The sequence below is a fragment of the Peromyscus eremicus genome, chromosome 17 (assembly GCF_949786415.1).
Source record: "Peromyscus eremicus chromosome 17, PerEre_H2_v1, whole genome shotgun sequence".
Taxonomy (NCBI): domain Eukaryota; kingdom Metazoa; phylum Chordata; class Mammalia; order Rodentia; family Cricetidae; genus Peromyscus; species Peromyscus eremicus.
This window is the reverse complement of record NC_081433.1, coordinates 19,476,487-19,496,411: the sequence shown is the minus strand read 5'-3', so window position 1 is coordinate 19,496,411 and position 19,925 is coordinate 19,476,487. Positions and strand designations below refer to the sequence as shown.

At 45.8% G+C, this 19,925-nt stretch overlaps 1 protein-coding gene across 2 annotated transcripts in view; it reads left to right on the top strand.

The window, feature by feature from the left end:
- Window positions 1-7,857, top strand: part of Rab11fip1 (RAB11 family interacting protein 1) — a 35,822-nt gene extending 27,965 nt beyond the window's left edge. For both annotated transcript variants that reach the window (XM_059244707.1, XM_059244706.1), the window contains one exon: window positions 7,522-7,857. In XM_059244707.1, the coding sequence (XP_059100690.1) occupies window positions 7,522-7,740 (219 nt within the window). In that variant the 3' untranslated portion in view covers window positions 7,741-7,857. The remainder of the gene's footprint in view (window positions 1-7,521) is intronic.
- Window positions 7,858-19,925: the final 12,068 nt, after the last annotated feature.

Sequence of the window (19,925 nt, the reverse complement as noted above, 5' to 3'; positions counted from 1 at the left end):
TCTGGTTTCTTTGTCAAAAATCAGTTTGGGTGTGTGGATTTTAGGTCTGGGTCTTGAATTTGACTCCATTGATGAACGTTTCTGTTTTTATGCTAATACCATGCTATTTTTATTATTGTAGCGCTGTGGTACAATTTGAGATCGGGATGGTGATACCTCCAGCAGTTCTTTTATTATTCAAGATTGTTTTAGTGATCCTGGATTTTTTTGTGTTACTATATGAGGCTGAACTTGTCCATTCAGTTTTTGTGAAGAATTGTTTTGGGATTTTGATGGGAATTGAACTGAATCTATGGATTGTTTTTGGTAGGGTGTCCATTTTCACCGATAATCCTATCAATCCATGAGGATGGGAGGTCTTTCTGTCTTCTGATGCCTTCTTTTATCTCTTTCTTCAGTATCTTAAAGTTTTTATTATGTAACTCTTTTACTTGCTTGATTAGAGTTATCCCAAGATATTTCTTTGGAGACTATTTTGAAAGTATTGTTTCCCTGATTTTTTCTTAGTCTGTTATCTGTATATAACAAGGCTTCTTTTTTTTTAAACCTCGTATTTTTGAGATGTGGTATTTTACTAAACCTGGAGCCCACTGATCCAGCCGAACTAGCTGGCTGTCCAACTCGAGGAATCCCACTCTCTCTGGCCCTCCAGTCCTGGGATCACAGGCACATGCAAGCACGCTTGGCTTTTTCTCTGAGTGCTAGGAATCCGCACTCAAGTCCTTATGGGAAGCGTTTCACTCACTGACCCGTCTCCCCAGCCCCACCTAAATTCTCAAGTGTGTAACTCCTAAGAACAAAAGAACTCTTCAAAATCCCGAAGTGTACTGTTGAATTAACAGCTTTCTCATCTCTGGCATGTGTTTTATGGTTGTCCCAACAAGGGGACAACCCTGTTCAGTTGTTTGTGCCGCAATCCAGGCCCGCCCCTTACATTTAGATGTATTGTCTGTGTATCTTTTTTTTTTTTTTAAGATTTATTTATTATGTACACAGTGTTCTATCTGCAAGTATGCCTGCCCAGCCGAAGAGGGCACCAGATGTCATTGTAGATGGGTGTGAGCCACCACGTGGGTGCTGGGAATTGAACTCAGGACCTCTGGAAGAGCAGTCGGTGCTCTTAACCTCTCAGCCATCTCTCCAGCTCCTGTCTGTGCATCTTTCTCATTCTGGGATGATTTCTTGGCTTTTGTCCTTCAAATACTCACTTTTTTCCCCTCTCTCTTTTTTGGAGGGGGCTGAGGATAAAATCCAAGACTTCTTACTTGCTAAGCATACACTCTGCTAATGAGGTGTGTCCCAACCCCTTTCTAGTTTTAAAATCAGAGTTAGAATACTGCCTTGTTGAGAGCCCCGGTCTTTGACTGGTGACCTGCAGTGGCCAGGGATGTGTTCTATTTCAGATATTTGAGGGGATTTCAGACTGCTGCTAAGAACTACGCTTTCTGGTTTTTGAGCCCTCACTATCCTGAAAGACCAGGCTGGCCTTGAACTCACAGAGATCATAGAGGCAGAGGCAGGAGGATCTCTGAGTTTGTGAACAGCCAAGACTATACAGAGAAACCCTGTCTTGGAAAAAAATAAAATGTTCCTGTCACTTCTGAAAAATTTTTGTTGTTGTTGTATGTATGTGTGAACTGGCTTTAGCATGCTAGACCACACAATTCCCAGCCCCCAAAAGCATTTTTTTAAATACTGTATTTTTATTATTGTTAAGATATGTGTGTCTATGTGGGTATGAGGGCAGGTGCCCTAGAAGGCCATAATCATTGAAATCCCTGGAGCCAGAGTTACAGGTGTTTGTGAGCCACCTCAGGTGGTTGCTGGGAACCAAGCTCAAGTCCTGTGGAAGGGCAGTACGTGCTCTTCATCCCTGACCCATCGCTCCAGCCCCCTGCGAGCGTTTTTACGTGATTGATTACTAACTCTCCCTCCACCTCTGCCATCAGGAGCTGGATAAGTGTTCATTGGATTTTGGAGATTGGAGTCTTGAGTAAAAGTGGCTCAGCAGTGATCATTTTTGCTGAAGACACGTTAGCGTCACCTAGTTCCGTCCTTGACCTCTTTCCTTATAAAATGGGCCACCAAGGTAGCATTGCTTTCAGAGCTACCTCCAGCGCCAGAACCGTGTACCTGCAATGGTTTAGCCCCGACAGTCTGTACCTGCTGTAACTCCATCCATCCTCCGGCTTGCTTTGCTGGCTTCTTTCTGTGTGATAGTTGCCCATAGAAACAGCACTGTCTCCCAGGAGGTTGGTTGTTTGTTTTTCTGCCAAGAAGATTTTTGTTGTTTTGTTTTCCTGGTAGTTACTAGGAAGTTGAGCCAGAGGACAACATAAAGATGACGACATTAAATCTAGCCATCTAGCAGTTTCCCCTTCCCACTTCCTTTTAATGCAGACAGCTTTGTGACTCTTCTGGTTTTATTTATTTTTATTTCATGTGTATGAGTGTTTTGCCTGCATGTGTGTATGTGCACATAAAGTGTGGGCCTGGTGCCCATGGAGACCAATAGAGGGTACTAGGTTCTCTAGAACTGGAGTTAAAGATGGTTGTGAACTACCATGTGGGTGTTGGAAACCAAACCTTGTCTGTCTGTCTGTCTATCATCTATTCTTTCTATCATCTGTCTGTCTATCATCTATCTATATCTACCATCTATCTATCTTATATCTATTTATCTGTCTATTTATTTTTGATTGGTTGATTTAACTGATGTACTAGGCATTGAGCCCAGAGAGAAACGAATGCCTCCTTTTCAGAAAGTAAGCAAGGCCCTTGGTTCCCATTTTATTTCCTCTTCAAAGTTCATCTGAGCCGGGCGGTGGTGGTGCACATCTTTAATCCCAGCACTCGGGAGGCAGAGCCAGGCGGATCTCTGTGAGTTTGAGGCCAGCCTGGACTACCAAGTGAGTCCCAGGAAAGGCGCAAAGCTACACAGAGAAACCCTGTCTCGAAAAACAAAAACAAAAACAAAAACAAAAAACAAAACAAAACAAAAACAAAAACAAAAAAAAAAAAAACAAAGTTCATCTGGTCAAGGCTTTCTCTCCTGGGACTGAGTAAGACAATAACTTAGTACAGCACCCTTCTCACTTCATGACTGTGTGCCCACTGCTGCCCCTTGGCCTACCATAAATCTCTTGGTCTTGGACCCTCCCAAGTAAATATTCCAGGTAAATGTAGAAAGCTCCTTGGAGACTGCTGTTGGCCTTCTGGAGAATGGCAGCTTTGTAGTGAGCATAAAGCAGCGTTTGTAAGAATAACCTCAAAGTAAGAGAGTTGGGAAAAGAAATCACACAGCCAAAGTCAGTGAGAAGCTAGCAGGTCCTTGCAGCGGTGTTTTGGTGTGTTGGTTTTGTTTTTCCCCCATCACTTTGCTGGCTTTGACGGCTTCACAACGACTATACAGTGTGTTGTGATTATGCTCACCTCATAGTTCTCCTTCCCCTCCCACTCCTGCGGACATCCTTTCTTCCTAACCAGCACTTCTCCTACCGTATGTCCTTTCTTCCTGTAAACTGCCACTGCCGTGTGTTCATGAAGACAGCATCTCACCAGGCTCCTTCCCATCCCCACCCCCAGCCCCACCCCCTCTCTTCCGGAACGTTCCCTGTGCCCTGGAGAGGCTGCTGTCATTGAGGGCTGAAGGGCCTCCAGTCTTTGCAGATAACTTGTAACTAGGAGCGTGTTGTTTACCCAGATGGTTTTAATGCTTTTACTTTAAAATAGGAAGTCCAGCTAGGTCCACAAGTCTCATGCTGTGTTATTTGGAGGAGCAGGACACACATTTGAACTTTTGTCATGGACAAGAACCTGAAGGGAAAACTCAGCACAGCCTTCAACACAGCCCTCCTGAGAACTCACACCTGACGGTGGTCGCCATTTTCAGTAGTGAATGTTTTTCTGTACCTTTCCTCTTCCTGGCCACTGATGCCTTTTTATTTATAATGCTGGATTATTTTATAGCTTCTAATGATTTCAAAGTTGTAGCTATATCCTTTACTCTTTGATTACAGAATTCAGACTGAGACTTTTTTGTTTGTTTGTTTTTGTTTTTGTTTTTCGAGACAGGGTTTCTCTGTGTAGCTTTGCGCCTTTCCTGGAACTCACTTGGTAGCCCAGGCTGGCCTCGAACTCACAGAGATCCACCTGGCTCTGCCTCCCGAGTGCTGGGATTAAAGGCGTGTGCCACCACCGCCCGGCTGAGACTTTTTTTTTTAATGTGCATGTGTTTTACCTGCATATATGGCTGTGCGCTACATGCATGCCAGGTGCCCACAGACCCAGAAGAATGCATTCGATCCCCTGGAATTAGGGATGATTGTGAGCCACCATTGTGGGTGCTGGGACCGAACCTGGGTTCTCTACAGGAGCAACAAGTGCTCTTGACCACCGAACATCTCTTAGTGTTCTTGGTTTTTTTTGAGACAAGATTTCATATAGCTCAGGCTGGCATTGAACTCCTGGTCCTTTTTCCTCAGCCTTCCAAAGTGTTGAGATTACAGGAATGTGTCACTACACCCAGCAGTGTGCAGCTCCAGGTGATCTGACAACCTCTTCTGGCCTCCATGGGCACTCACACTTGTGTATACAGATAGTACACAGACACACAATTAAAATTAAATCAAATCTTTTTAAAGAAATGTTACATATAATTGTGAAAGTTGAAAACAACATAAATGTCTAGTAGTACAGTGATGGTTAAAATATACTTGAATTAAATTTTTCTATTAAATCAATTTCAACTAAAATTTAATTATGTGTACAAAATAACGTAAAAGGCTGTTCTCAGGGGAGATGGCTTAGCTATAAATGAACTCTCTACCAAGATTAATGACCTGAGTTCAGTCCCTGGGACCCACAAAGTAGGACAGAACTGACTCGCTCAATTTGTCCTCTGACCTACATACATCCCATGGTTCACATGCGGAAGCTCGCTCTCTCTCTCTCTCTCTCTCTCTCTCTCTCACTCTGAAAATAAATGATGTAATTTTTTTTAATTCTACATTGATGCCAACATTATAAAATATACCCTTAAAAAATAAATAAAAGGAAAGGGGTAGGGATTTCTTTCAGCTGGTAGAGTGCTTGCCTATCATGCATGAAGCCCTGGGGTTGATCTTCAGTGCCACATAAACTGGGTGTAGTAGCACATGCTTGTAATGGCAGCCCTGGGGAAAGATAAGAAGATCAGCAGTTCAAGGCCACCCATGTTTGAGGTCAGCCTGGGCTACACGAGACCTTGTCTCAAAAAGAAAGAAGGGGAGACCAGCAAAGAGGAGAGAAAAAAGAAAGCTGGTGTGTGACACACACTTGTAATCCCCAAAATTGAGTGGTGGAGGCAGGAGGGTCAGGAACTCAGGGCCAGCATGGGCTGCATGGGCTACATGGGACCGAGGCTTGTAGAGAAGGAAGCGATGGAGAGGGACCGAGTTACAGATTTAATCACACTGGGCCTCACGCTTGCTAAACACACACTCCGTCACCAAGCTACACACTCAACCACTCATTAGTATTTCTTAATAAAACCCTTATATTGTAGAGGTGTGATCTCAAAACCTCCAGGGCATGTTTCTTGATGTGAAACATCAATGGACACCTTTTTTATTATGGCAAAACATGTGTGACATGAAAGCTGGTTGGAAGTCACACACAGAGTGACTGCGGGGACAGAGCATTTATGTGTCGTGCACAAAACCCAGAATTGAATCTTTAGCAGCAAGAACAAAAACGGTGAATGACAAGTGTCACCCCCTCTGACTGGACATCCTCAACAAGCTGAAAGCAAGCAGGGGTGGTGAGGGAGAAGCAAATGTTGGAGAAATCGCCCAGCTGTTCTTGGGCCACCTGACTTGGACTCAAGCTTGTTGGGTATGTGAAAACAGCATCGTGTTTGTCTAAGCCAGCCAGTGAGCGAGTGGGATTCCTCTGAATTCTGTTTCCTCAGGCAGTTTGTTCCCTGGAGGGGCCAGGGGCTTCTGCGTTGCTGTTGAACTATTACTGTTAGTTCTGCCCGTGGCTAGCTTGGAGATGGTAGGCTCTTAAGGTATTGATCTTCCTGGTAGAAGTTGAAAGTGGCAGGGTCCTCAGGGCAAAAACCTATTCCTGCCTTGGAGTTCTTTGGGCAGGAGTCACCTTGAGTTGCGCTGGAGTCTTGCGTCCTTGAATTTGTAAATCTGTTAAGCTACAGATTGCCAGGCCTTGCCTCTTCCTCCCTCCGAAGACCTTGATGTGACTTGATACTTCTTACCGAGGCTTTATCGCTCATGGCCTTGGGCTTGCAGTCAGTCTCCTTGTCCCAGATGATAAATGCTCCCAAAAAGCAACTGTTCTGGATACACGCTCCCATCAGAAACAGGAACAGTCAGTCTTTGGGACAGGCCACCATGTACCCAGACAGTCTGGTCTGGTGGCACTTGGCTTTAGCTACACTATACATGTTTTGAGATTGTGGGGTAAGTGTCCATGGGGTCTCGGAGCAGGTGTAGGAGTGGCAGACGGACCGAGTTGGCGGGTACCCTGCCGTGTTGGCAGGAGGGTGTTCCCCCACACGGTCTTTCTGCTCTGCCTTGGGGCTTATCCCAGCTCTGTATTGATAGCAGGAGTTTTAAAGGCTGGTTTCAAACTTAGGAGATCAAGTGGTCCATCAACCTCGGCCTCCAACCTGAGCCTGGCTGATTATGTGACGACTACTACCTGATGATACTTTCTACTTCTTTTCCCCTCCTCCCCACCAAGGCCTCATTATCTTTCTTTTTTTTTTCTATGTATATGGTTGTTTTACGGGGTGGGGGTGGGGGGTGGAGGAGGCTAAAAAGAGAGTGCTGGATTCCTGGGACTGGAGTTACAGGAGAGTAGGAGCTACCATATGGGTGCTGGGAATTGAACCCGGGTCCCCGAAAGAGCAGCCAGTGCTCTTAACTACTGAGCCATCTCTCCAGCCCCCTCATTACATTTCTTGAAAACATGTACCCAGAGGCAGGACCAGGGGTCTGAGAATTATAAGCCAAGGAAGGTTTCTGCTTTTGAACTATTGTGCTGGGGATGGAACCTAGGGCCTTTACACATGGTAGGGAAGTGTTCTGCTGTTGAGCTGCTCCCAGGCCCCTGGTTTTTACATTTGCCAAAGGATCATAAAGCAAAAAGACAAATAATAAGGAAGGAAGTAAAAACGCACACAACCAACCCATGCACACTCTACAAAGTCCATGGTACTTCTCTCAAGTCAGCCACCTGGTTTCAACCTGTGTTGAAAGTGGATTCCCAAGCCAGGTGTGATGGCGCACGCCTTTAATCCCAATACCTGGGAGGCAGAGCCAGGCTGATTTCCGTGAGTTCGTGGCCAGCCTGGGCTACTGAGTTTCCGGTCAGCCAGGGCTACGCAGTGAGACGCTGAAGAATAACAAGATGGGTTTCCGAGAGTCTCCCGTGGCTGCTGACATTCCCTTTGCATCCCTTTCAGATGTCTGGTTTCTCTGCTGCCTGGTAACCGTTTCCCTCTTCTTTCCCTCTCCAAAGAAATACCAGCCCTCGGACCCCGCCTTCGCCTACGCACAGCTGACCCACGACGAGCTGATCCAGTTGGTCCTCAAGCAGAAGGAAACCATCAGCAAGAAGGAGTTTCAGGTGCGCGAGCTGGAAGACTACATCGACAACCTGCTGGTCCGAGTCATGGAGGAGACGCCCAACATCCTCCGAGTGTCAACTCCGCTGGGCAAAAAGGCCGGAAAGATGTGAATCGCAGGAAGGAAACGGAGATGTTTTGTGAGCTTGTTTCCACTACCTCTCGAGGTCAAGGGCATGGTCTGCCTAGTAACCAGCACACAGTCAGTCTCCTGTTGCCGGTGTGCGTTGTCTGTCTGAAAGTTAATTCTCCTAGAAACCAGGTTAATGATTACAATGAATCTTTTCTATACATTCCCAGCGTTTTATTTTTAAATGCCGCTGTGCCTTTAACTAAGTTGTAAATATAAGGTTTGATCCTGAGCCACCGATTCAGGGGCCACCTTCGGAACTAATGTATTTTAATACTGGGGTCGTCACCCTTTGATACTGAGATTTTCAAGTATGTATCCTCCGTGCAGCCAGGCTTAGGGTGCCATCAGAAAGGGTCTGTGTGTACTATGGGCACTGTTTCACCTTCTTTCCTGGCCTCTGAGCGGCTCAGGTGTGGTAGATGCTAAATTTTCATGTCCTGTAAACTTCTCAGACTCAAGGGTTGTTTTGGTAGGGTTCTTATTTGGGGGGCATTGTTCTGATTTATGTAGGCTGTTGTTCTGATATATATATAAGGCTGTTGTATAGCCCGGGCTGGTCTTGAACTCACTGTATAACTGAGATTAGCCTTTTTCTGATCTTCCTGCCTCCACTTCCCAAGTGTTGGAATTACCGCCACCGTGTTGAGACCTCTTGACTGGAGCACAGCTGTTTACAGAAAACCTCTGAGCATGCTTCTTAGACTTTGAACAAACTGCCTCTTCCAGCTCCTTCTCCCTTCTAGCCTTAAAAACATGCTCCTCGTGGGTGGGGAGATACAGTTCAGTGGGTAAAGGGCTTGCACTGCAAGCCTGAGGATCTGTTTGCATTCCTGGCACCCATGCAAAAAAGCCAGCAGGTGCCTGGGTGGGCAGAGACAGGCAGGTCCTAGGGGCTCACTGGCCAGCTCTTGTAGCCGAAACAGGGAACTCCGGATTCAGTGAGGGACCCTGTCTTAATAAGATGAAAAGCTACCTTAAATAAACCTCTGCCCTTCATATGCTCCCACATAGGTGAGCACACCCCACACGAATGTGAGCGTGCTTGTGTGATCTCTCTCTCTCTCTCTCTCTCTCTCTCTCTCTCTCTCTCTCTCTCTCTCTCTCTCTCTCTCTCACACACACACACACACACACACACACACACACACACACACTCTGTGTGTTGTAGATCCATAGGGCCATGTCCCGGAGATATGAAGGAATTAAAGAATCACTTTTCAGGCTGGCTCAGCAGTTAAGGGAACTGGCTGCTCTTCTAGAGGGACCCAGGTTCAGTTCCCAGCACCCACATGGTTGCTCACAATTGCCTGTAACTCCAGTTCCAGAGGATCCGACACCCTCACACAGACACACATGCAGGCACAGCACCAGTGCACATTCAAAGAAAACAAAAGTCACTTGTCACTTGAGAGGGAAATGGTCCCTCCCCTCCAGCTATCAGGGTTCCTGCTGCTCAGTTGGCCTCTCCGGTGCCTGGAGAGAGGACTAAGCGATCGGACACTTACTCCGACAGTCTGTGAGGTAGAGAATGACGTTAGGAAGGGTTCTTGGCCATGGCCATGCTTCCGTTTGCTGGTCTTGGTGGCAGCCTTTCTGGAAGGGAGGAGCCAGAGTCCACTAATTCCTCAAGATGAAGGCGCCATGGGCCAGGGCTGGGTAAGTGCTCAGTGGTCGAGCGCTCGACACCCCCACACGCACTTTTTGATTGCTACTTCCTGATCTGGGGGTGTTTCATTGTTGCTGCTGTTTTGAGACAGGATCTCACTGGCTTCAAACTTTTGTCCCCTCTGTCTTTCCAAATACTGGGATCACCAGTGTGTGTCACCATGCCTGGTAGACTGCTGTATTTTTAAACTAGATTTATACATATAAAACTATATGTATAGATATATAGAGAGATAGATACATAGTTATAGTTATATATAAACTAGATTTATATGTATCAATCTTGTTTTAAAATACAGCTATATATATATATATTTTCTCTCCTTAAACTCAGTCCCATTTTCACCAATAGAGGGAATTTCATTGCTGGTCACCTCATACTGGAATTAAAGTGTTTCATGTTGTTCATTTTTCTCTTCTTGGTTGTAATAAAAATCTTGTGAAATCTTAACATCTCTGTTAGGGGAAGTCACGGGCCAGTGGAATGGACAGGGTGGAGGTGGTGGTAGTTCCAATGAAGAATCTCGGTGTGTATGTCCTTATCATCCTGAAGATGAGGAGCATTGCTTACACTGGAGCACTTTAATCTGAAGGGCAAGACTGTAACTTGATTTATCTAATTAGCTGTTAATGATTCACACCTGTTTTTATTTAACCTCTCCTACATTACTAGGGAGCACTGCAGATTTCTGGGATGATGTGTAATTTTTTTTTTTTTAGTACTGTGAAATTCATTAACATGCCTATAAAGAAAACTATATTCACTTGAACTCTGAAAATGTACATGTATATGTCTGTTCTGCATCATGTTTTTTTTACTTGATAAAAAGGCATTTTTACTGTGATAACCTAAGTACACGGGGGAGGAGGGGACTGGTTCTGGGAGGAGTCAGCCTGGAGAACTAACTGCCTTGTTAATGACGGGTCTGGAGGTCTCTGCTGCTACTAGGACTTTTGGTATGCTATTGAGTCAGCTCTAGAGAGGACCGTCTAGGTGGAGTGAATTCCTGTGCTCTGAAATGCCACTTGGGAACTCTGGAGAATGTAGGGCAGTTGACTTCAAGGTCTTCACTGGAAAACACTGCATTTCTAACTTGGCTGTAGCTCACAAAGTACATAGAGGTCACACCCACTTAATAACTGTTCTTGAATATGCAGTTGGGGGCTGAAGGAAGATACCAAGGGAAGCTGAGCCTGGTGGCAGAGGTTGGTGACGTGGAGAGCCCTGGAGCTCCTGAGGCTGGCCACTGGTTTGTGCCTATAGCTGCCACCAAAGCCAATGTGAGGGGCCCTGGAGGAGCCTGCGCTCTGGAAAAAGAGGGGCTTTTTCCTTACCCTTACCTGGCTGCCTCCAGAAAGGCCAGCCAGGGTCTTGAGGGGGCATTGGATTAAATGCCAGCTGACTCCGATTGGAGGTCAGCTTCCTAAGAACAGTCAGCCCTTGACCAGTTGTTTCATATCATCTCCTTCTTGGCTTTGTCGCATGGACTGGCCTGGCTGTTTTACTCCTGTATGTTACCCTTACTTCCACAGCAGAAGGAAGGAGCGAGCAACCCTGCCTTGTGCCATGCTCCACAGCTGGGCACATGCATGAGAGATGAGCTATGTGCTTCTAGCTTCTCAGTTCATGGGGCGTCAAGAGAGGCTGGTCCGTGATGCTTTGCCAATTGCTCTAGTGAGGCCAGAGTTCTTCACGCCCCAGGTTCTTCCAGCCCACCTTTTTTCTTTCCCTCTACTTTCCTGGTGCTGGGGATTAAACCCAGGTCTTGTGCATGTCAGTCCGGTGCTCTGCCACTGAGTTATCAAGTACTGGAGAATGTAGGGCTGGACCCCCACCCCACTTGGTGATGTTTTTGTCTTTGTTTTTTTAGGCAGGTTCTCATGTAGCCCCGATTAACCTTGAAATGGCTTTAAGGCTACTGATGACCTTTAACTCCTAATCCCCCTGTCCCCACTTTCCAAGTGCCAGGAATATCAGTATCTTACCACCCCCAGCTTTTTCTTTTCTTTTTTTTTTTTTTTTTCTTTTTAGTGGTGAGGGTGGGAGGGTATTGATTGAGGATCCTTCAAGACTAAAAATCCGTCAGTTGCCTTAGATGGGAAACACGAACCCACACCAACCCCAACTCTGGATTCTCCTACTTACTCTGTGAGCTACTAAATTGGCTTTCCTCTCTCTCCAGCTGAAGGCTCTTTGTTTTGTTTTGTTTTTCAAATTACAGAATTACTGCTCCCTGAGTGTTAATTTGGGGATTTTGAACTTACTTGGTATTGCTTTTAAGAAATACCTAAGGGATCAGGCATGTAGTTCAGTTAGTACAGTGCCTGCCTTACATGCACAAAGCGCTAGGTTTGACACCCCCACCCCCACCCCATTGCCAGTACTACAGAAGCCGAGCACTGTGATGTACACTTGTAATCCCAGCCAGCGCTTGGGAGGTGGAGGCAAGGTGACCAAAAGTTCAACTTCATCCTAGCAGCATGGGGAGTTATAAGTCAGACTGGGATATAGGAGACCTTGTCTTAAAAACAAACAAACAAAACCCTAAAATTTCCTAACTCTAAATTTCCTAACACTAAATAAAATGATACTACCTTTCAAAGATTTGCGTCTGTATTTCACTTGGGGTGTGATGAAAGTTCCTTCTGGGGGTTGGGGATTTAGCTCAGTGGTAGAGTGCTTGTCTAGCAAGAGCAAGGCCCTGGGTTCAGTCCTCTGCTCTGAAAAAGAAAAAAGAAAAAAAGAAAAAAAAAAGAAAGTTCCTTCTGTCTTGTTGGGAAACTTCCTAGGGTGGTCGTATCCCACGATGGCCTCTCCTGTGAAGTCCTGCAGCCACCACCACGCTCAGGGCCAGAGAGTGCCTGCTCACCTTGTGGAGAGGACAGAGCATCTCTGCCCTGACTTTTTGTCATCCTCATTTTATCCCGAGGGACCATGGCTTTGACACCATGTGAATGTCTACCCAGAAGTCTCCGCAGGGAAGTCTTTGCCTGGGGCTTCAGAAGTACCCCCATCTGAGAAGCAGATCCGGGGTCAGTCAGCTCAGCTGATCTGATAGAGGCTGTCAGGGCAGATGAAGGCCTCTCCTCCCAGGCTTATCGTCCTCAGCTCGACTTTCCATCCAGGCTAAGTCTGAGCAAGGAGAGCATCTGCTGGCCTCAGGTGTGGAGTGTCACTAAGTCTGTCTGAGCAAGGAGAGCATCTGCTGGCCTCGGGTGTGGAGTGTGACTAAGTCTGTCTGAGCAAGGAGAGCATCTGCTGGCCTCAGGTGTGGAGCGTGGCTCATAGGCCTTGCTCTGTAGACTCTGGAGAGGGGCAGATACTGTTTCTCACAGAGATGAGATCACATTGCAGAGCCCATGGTGCTCTAGGTTGGGGCCAGGGGCTTCCATAGGACACTGATAGAGTATCTTCATTAAGGAATTTGAAAACAGATTCATATTCATTCGTATTCTCTCATTTTGGGTTGGGCTTTTTTTTTTCTTTTTCTTTTTTTTTTTATAGTAGTAGTAGTAGGAATTTTTATTTTTTCCTAAGTTTTCGTAAATGACTAGGTTTGGTTCTCTTGTTTGGAATTCTTTCAATTTGGTTCCTGGTAATGCTACCAAGCTTAGCTCTTACAGTCAGCCAGCCTAGGGTTTTCAAATTCTAATTCAAGGAAGGATACTTACCTTGTCCTTAACTTGGCTATTATTAACAGAAAGCTTTGGTTATTGATAGGTAGGTAGGTGGATGGATAGATAGATAGATAAAAGCTTTAGATAGATAGATAGATAGATAGATAGGTAGGTAGGTAGGTAGATAAAATCCTTTGTTATAGATAGACAGACATAAAACAAGGGAAATAGCAATAGAGTATATGAACAGTATAGAAAGGAAACTTTCCCAAATCTGGACTTCAGAGCCGGAAGAAGCTAACTCCCAAGGCCCGAGGGCTCAGGAAGCATCTGCTGTCAGCCAGGTCGCCTTGAGTAGTTCCCGGTGCTGTGACTCTGACTCTTGACAGGATTTTTCCTCTTACACAAGTAGACGCCCTTTACCTGAAAGATCACTGTTTTGTTTTCAATCTCAAACGTTCTCCAAAGCCTCATATTAAATACTGGGTGACCAGCAAGATGGCTTTGTACGAGAGGTACTTCCCACACAAGCCTGGGGACCTGAGTTGGGTCCTAAGAACCCACCGTGGAAGAAGAGAACGAGTCCCTGTGAGCTGTTCTCTGGTCTCCACATCTGCACTATGTGTGCTTGTATGTTCAGACACTAATAAATAATTTGTAAACAAATGCTTGATTGTCAGCTGTGGCACTCTTGGGAGGTGGTGGAAGTGTTAGGAGGAAGATAGAGTGAAAATAATTTAGGTCATTGAGGATGTTGGGAACTCTACCCCTTCTGAGGTCTCTTTCCTGGCCACCGTGAAAGATCAGCAAAGCTCTACCATGTGTCCCAGCCGTATATGCTGCGGCGACATAAACCCAGAGCAGAAGAGCCAACCAGCCTTGCATGAAAACCTGAGATGGGAAACCCAAATAAGCCTGCCTTTTTCAGTTGACCCCACTGGGTTCTTTGCTCCCGTGGTGAGAATCTAACACAACCACACAGTACCTGTTTAAACAAAATGTACCTCTTGAACATGACCATGATTTGCAATAATCCATATTTTGCAACATGCACTGATAAGGATTCAGAGGGAGACACACACACACCCACCCACCCACTGCCAGCTAACAACCAGCCACTCACCAAGAGCCAGGTCCTTTCTGACACAGCTTATGACTGCCACCTATGGGCTAAAAGGGGGACCTGCTGGGGGAGGGCCCCTGGCCTCAGCCCACCTTGAAATACATTGGCATGGTGTTGCCCGTCCTTCAAACCCAAAGTGTCAACACACAGCCTTCCTTAGTCCTTGAGCTTAATACCAGACAAATGGATCTTGTGTTTGGGGCTTCCTTTTTGGTGCCATCTTGAGGATCCCCGAAATCTCTCCTCCTGGAGCATCCTGACCATCATTCAGTTCTGACCTAAAACTGGCTTAGTTGGACCAGCATCTCCCACAACCAAAATCTGTGGTGATATATTGTATACCCTAATAAAGTTATCTGGGGATCAGAGGACAGAGCCAGCCACTAGATTAGACATAGAGGCCAGACAGTGGTGACACACACCTTTAATCCCAGGATTTGAGATCTGCCTTTGTTTGGGAAGGACACAAACCTTTAATCTCAGGAAGTAAAATGGCAGCACACAGAAAGGTATATAAGGAGTGAGGAAACAGGAACTTGCTGTCTTGAGGCTGAGGATTTTGTACAGGTAAGAACGTGACTGACTTGTTCTGTTTCTCTGATCTTACAGCTTTCACCCCAATATCTGGCTCTGGGTTTGTTTTTGTTTGTTTGTTTGTTTGTTTGTTTTGTTTTAATAAGACCTCAAGGGTAAATGTTCTCAGCTTTTTAATTCTCTGTTCTGTCACACAGAAACATGTATCCTGAGCTCTGGAAAGGGTCACATAGGTGATAGAATTGTGCCCCCCACACACACACACAGAGTTAGTTGAGGAGAGAAAGCTGCATTTGCCCTTGCGTGGGATGAGTGCTCGGTTCGGGCTGCACCTGAGTGTCAAAGTGAGGATTCAGCTGGGTGAGGTAGCACGTACCTACAGTCGCAACTACTCAAGAACATTCCGGGACTTCTGCAGGGATTGCTGCAGCCAGGGCTCTTGAGACCTCCTAACCTATCTGACTTTGTGGATTAGAAAGGGAGTCAGCAAACTCTGGCTTGTCGCCTGTGTGTATCCAGCTTTTAAGCCATGAGAGACTTGTACGTTGATATGATGAATGAAAGAAAAATCAAAATGATAGTATTCCATAATACAGAAATTACGTGAACTTCAAACCGTAGTGTTCCTAGATGGGAGATTCATGAGGCAGAGCCAAACTTATTTGTGTCCATGGTTATTTATGTCTTTGGTATTTTCACTTTATAATAGCAGGGTCAGGTAGTCCAATTTGTTTTTGAAAACCAAAATATTTGCTCTCTGGCCTTTTATAGAACACGCTTGTCACCCTCTATTCGAGAATCACTGTGGGGCAAGCAGATAATGGTCTTCGATTCTAGGAGAATTAGGGAAAGAGCTCAAACTGGGGAAGTGGAGTCCACATAATACAATTCTCTCAGGGACTTTGCATAAGACCAGATAATCCATAGTTTCCCGGAAGCGAAGATCCTGAGGAGTGACTAGTATTTCTGCAGAGTGTAGCAAAGTGAGTCGAATGACCACTTCTTGTCGATCACATGTCATCTGGGACTGGTAGCACACCGATAATTCCAGCAGAGGCAGAAGGATGATGAATTGGAGGTCAGCTTGGGCTATAAGGGTTTGTCTCAAAATAATAATTTTTTTTTCAAAAAAGATAAAAAGTTAACAGATGTCTTTGGTCTTGGATGTTCAAGAAGTTGAGCATATTATTCTTCAGTCCAGTTCTCTCTCTCTCTCTCTCTCTCTCTCTCTCTCTCTCTCTCTCTCTCTCTCTGAACAGAAAGATGACTAAGACCCAGGAGAGTCGTGCCCATACTCTGCACTGTGGCTGTCTTGTCAGTGAGTATTGGAGAATGAATGTTCACTACAGAGCTCAGGTGATGGAAAAGGAAATCCAGTCAGAATGGCTCTAAAGCCTGATGGAACAGCTAGGCTTGGGGTGACAGTGAGAACTTTTTGTGGTCTAGCCACAAAGTTGCAGTCCAGAGAGCTGAGAGGAGTCAGTCCAGCGGAGGGGGGGGGGGGTTGAGTTACAAACCTCACTGGTGACTCACGCTAGATTAGAAGGGTCTAAAAATGATATGATCTGAGGAATTCCATCTATTTAGTGCTTCTCCCAGGCCCACCCAGCACAGCTATTCAGCAATTGAACCTTCATACCCAGTGTTAGCCCTCCCCAAGATGATCGAGCCTCAGAAATTTGCCGTCAAGGGGAGGTCAGCCAGACTAACAGTGTGCTAGAATGGATGTATCTAGCCTGGGGTTGGGGAGTGGGGGTGGAGGGGATTCTTTGTCTCTAAACCATCCTCTCCTTGAGCATTTTCCTCTTCAGTCTCCCTTCTGGAAAAAGCCCAAGGTCAAAATTGGCATTGCGCACATGGACCATGCCCGGAATGTCTTCTCAGCAGTCTCTCTGGGCTGTGCCTGGAGCTACATCTCCACGTCTCCCTCCCCAGTAGCTCTAAACCAGCCCGTGTGGCATTCTACTCAAGAGTGCCTCAGATAAAACAGGGCACTGGGTGGCCAGTCGCTCTCCAAAGAGTCTGTGAGAGGAAGCACCAGGAATGCTGTGCCCTGAGCTCTTATGACTCAAATAGTTCCAAACACATCAACTCCTGAGGAGATGGAGAATCACTAGGCATACTCCACTGGCCAGAGTACGACCTGGATCCGTCTGAGAAGTCTGTCCTGTCAAAGCAGGTGTCCTTTATCTGTGTCCCTGCTTCCGGCTCTACAGTTGTAGAGGGAGGCTTTATTATAACACTGCGCTTCCTCCTTGCATTATGGAGGAAGTGGAACATCCAGGTCCTGTAAAATTCTCCCTTTTCTCTTTAAATGCGCTGAAGTTCAAGAGCTGCGTACACTAAAGGAAGAAAGCAACCTGATATGGTTCTGTATAGTAATTCAAGAACGACTTCTTAGCAGAAGCAGTGGCACATGCCTGTAACCCAGCACTCCAAAAACTGAAGCAGAAAGATTAAGAGCTGGAAGTCAGCCTGGGCTACACAATAAGACCCTGTCTCAAAATTAAAAAAAAAAAACTGGGGGCTGGATAGATGGCTCAGTGGTTAAGGGCACTGGCTGCTCTTCCAGAGAACCCAGATTCAATTCCCAGCAACCACATGGCAGCTCACAGCTATCTGTAACTCCAGTCCAGTTCCAAGGGATCCAACACCCTCATACAGTCAAACCAATATACATGAAATAAAAATAAATCATTTTTTTTTTTTTCGAGACAGGGTTTCTCTGTAGCTTTTGGAGCCTATCCTGGAACTCACTCTGTAGACCAGGCTGGCCTCGAACTCACAGGAACTCACAGAGATTCGCTTGCCTCTGCCTCCCAAGTGCTGGGATTAAAGGTGTGTGCCACCACTGCCCAGCTAGAGTGTATTTTTTTTAATTTATTTATTATGTATGTTTTAAGGTTTATTATGTACAGTGCTCTGTCTGCATTTTTGCCCGCAGGCCAGAAGAGGGCACGGATCTCATTCTAGATGGTTTGAGCCACAATGTGGTTGCTAGGAATTGAACTCGGGATCTCTTAAAGAGCAGTCAATGCCCTTAACTTCTGAGCCATCTCTCCAGCCTAAAAGATTTTTGAAGCCATTCTTGGCCAGGTGGTGGTGGTACACACCTTTAATCCTAGCACTCAGGAGGAGGAAGCAGGTGGATCTCTGAGTTCGAGACCAGCCTGGTCTACAGAGGGAGTTCCAGGACAGCCAGGGCTGCACAGGGAAACCCTGTCTTGAAAAACCTACAATTATTTCTAATGTTAATTTGTTGCTCTTAGAGATCTGAATAAAAGCATCAACTGCACTGTCTGAAACCGGTAGATGAGGTGTATGAATGTGTACACCTGCCAGGGTGTCAGATAACCGGAAATAAGTCCTCACTCGTAATTGACACACATGAAGACAGAAGGTGACTTCGAATGCTAAGGTCCATCAGTGGCTATTGTGCAGGAGTCTGCTTCTTTTATGGACTGGAGCCCCCAGGAAAAGAAGCACTCCTTTAATCCCAGCACTCGGGAGGCAGAGCCAGGCAGATCTCTGTGAGTCTGAGGCCAGCCTGGTCTACAGAGCAAGATCCAAGACAGGCACCAAAACTACACGGAAAAATCCTGTCACAAAAAACAAAAAACCAACAACTGGATGTGGGCCAGGCAGTGGTAGCACACAAGGGACACATGCCTTTAATCCCAGCACTCAGGAGGAGGCAGGTGGATCTCTGTGAGTTTGAGGACAGCCTGATCCACAGAGAAAGTTTCAAGACAGCTTCATACACATGTGCATGCACACCAGCATGACCACAAATAAGTAAATAAAATAAAAGGAGCCAAGCCAGGTATGATGGCATAAGACTGTGATTCCAGGACTTGAGAGGTGGAGGCAGAAATATCAGAAGTTCAGGGTCATGCTCAGCCACATGGTTTAGACATAGTCTGGACTACATGAGACCCTGTCTCAAAAATAAAATAATGGAGCCGGGCAATGGTGGTGCATGCCTTTAATCCCAGCACTCGGGAGGCAGAGCCAGGTGGATCTCCATGAGTTTGAGGCCAGCCTGGGCTACAGAGTGAGATCCAGGACAGGTACCAAAAACTACACAGGGAAACCCTGTCTCAAAAACAAACAAACAAACAAACAAACAACAACAACAAAAAGCCCTCTGGGCTGGAGAGATGGCTCAGCCGTTAAAGGCTAGGCTCACAACCAAAAATATAAAATGTATTCTTACCCAGCTGCTAGCTTCTACCATTCCAGAATCTAGAATGGCAGATAGCATCTGAAACCCATAGGAAAGATTTACCCATTATCCTCTAGCATGCCCACCTGTGGCTTCCACCATTGTATCTGGTGAATATTTTGATATATGGCTTTGTTTGTACTTGAATTTGTTCCTGGGTGCTAGTCCTCCTTTTTGGCTCTAGAATAAATTTTTGCTTATCCTCTTTAAGGGGTTTTTGTTTGTTTTTTTCATGTTACTCTCTAAAGACATCTAAGTCTACCACTCAAGATTTTAATTCAACGATCTCATTTTTTATTTATTTAGAGCCAGGTTCTCACTATGTTGTTCTGGCTGGGCTGAACTGATATGTAGATCAGGCTGGCCTCAAACTCTTTGTCTCCCAAAAGCTAGGATTAAAGAAGTATGCCACCACAACTTTTTGATTTATTTGTGACAAAGCCTCGTGTAACCCAGACTGGTCTCCAGCTTGTTGTATTGAGGAGGATGACCTTGAACTCCTGATCCTCCCACCTCCATCTCCCAAGCACTAGGATTATAGGTGTGTGTACCACCATGTCCGGCCCAATTCCCTTATTTTATAGTTGAAAACAAACAAAAAAATAGAGTTTAAAAGACAGAAGACTCTGGGCAGCCTTTAATCCCAGCAATCGGAGGCAGAGCCAGGCATAACTATGTGAGTTCGAGGCCAGCTTGGTCTACAGCGCGAGATCCGGGACAGGCGCCAAAACTACACAGAAAAACTCAGTCTCGAAAAACCAAAAACAAGAAAATAAATTAAATAATATAAATAAAATAGCGTTTCACAGACAGCAATTCCTTATCTCTGGCATGTGTCAACTCCCAATGTGGCCCCATCTCAAGACACCAGAGAACCGGAGACACAGTTAAGCCTAGGAACCTTCCTTTCTAACTCATGTTTCTACCCGGGGCCACAAACGAGATCGGAAGGGGCGTGCCGCCACGGGGGCGGAGCCAACCACTAGTCGGTTGTCCAGCT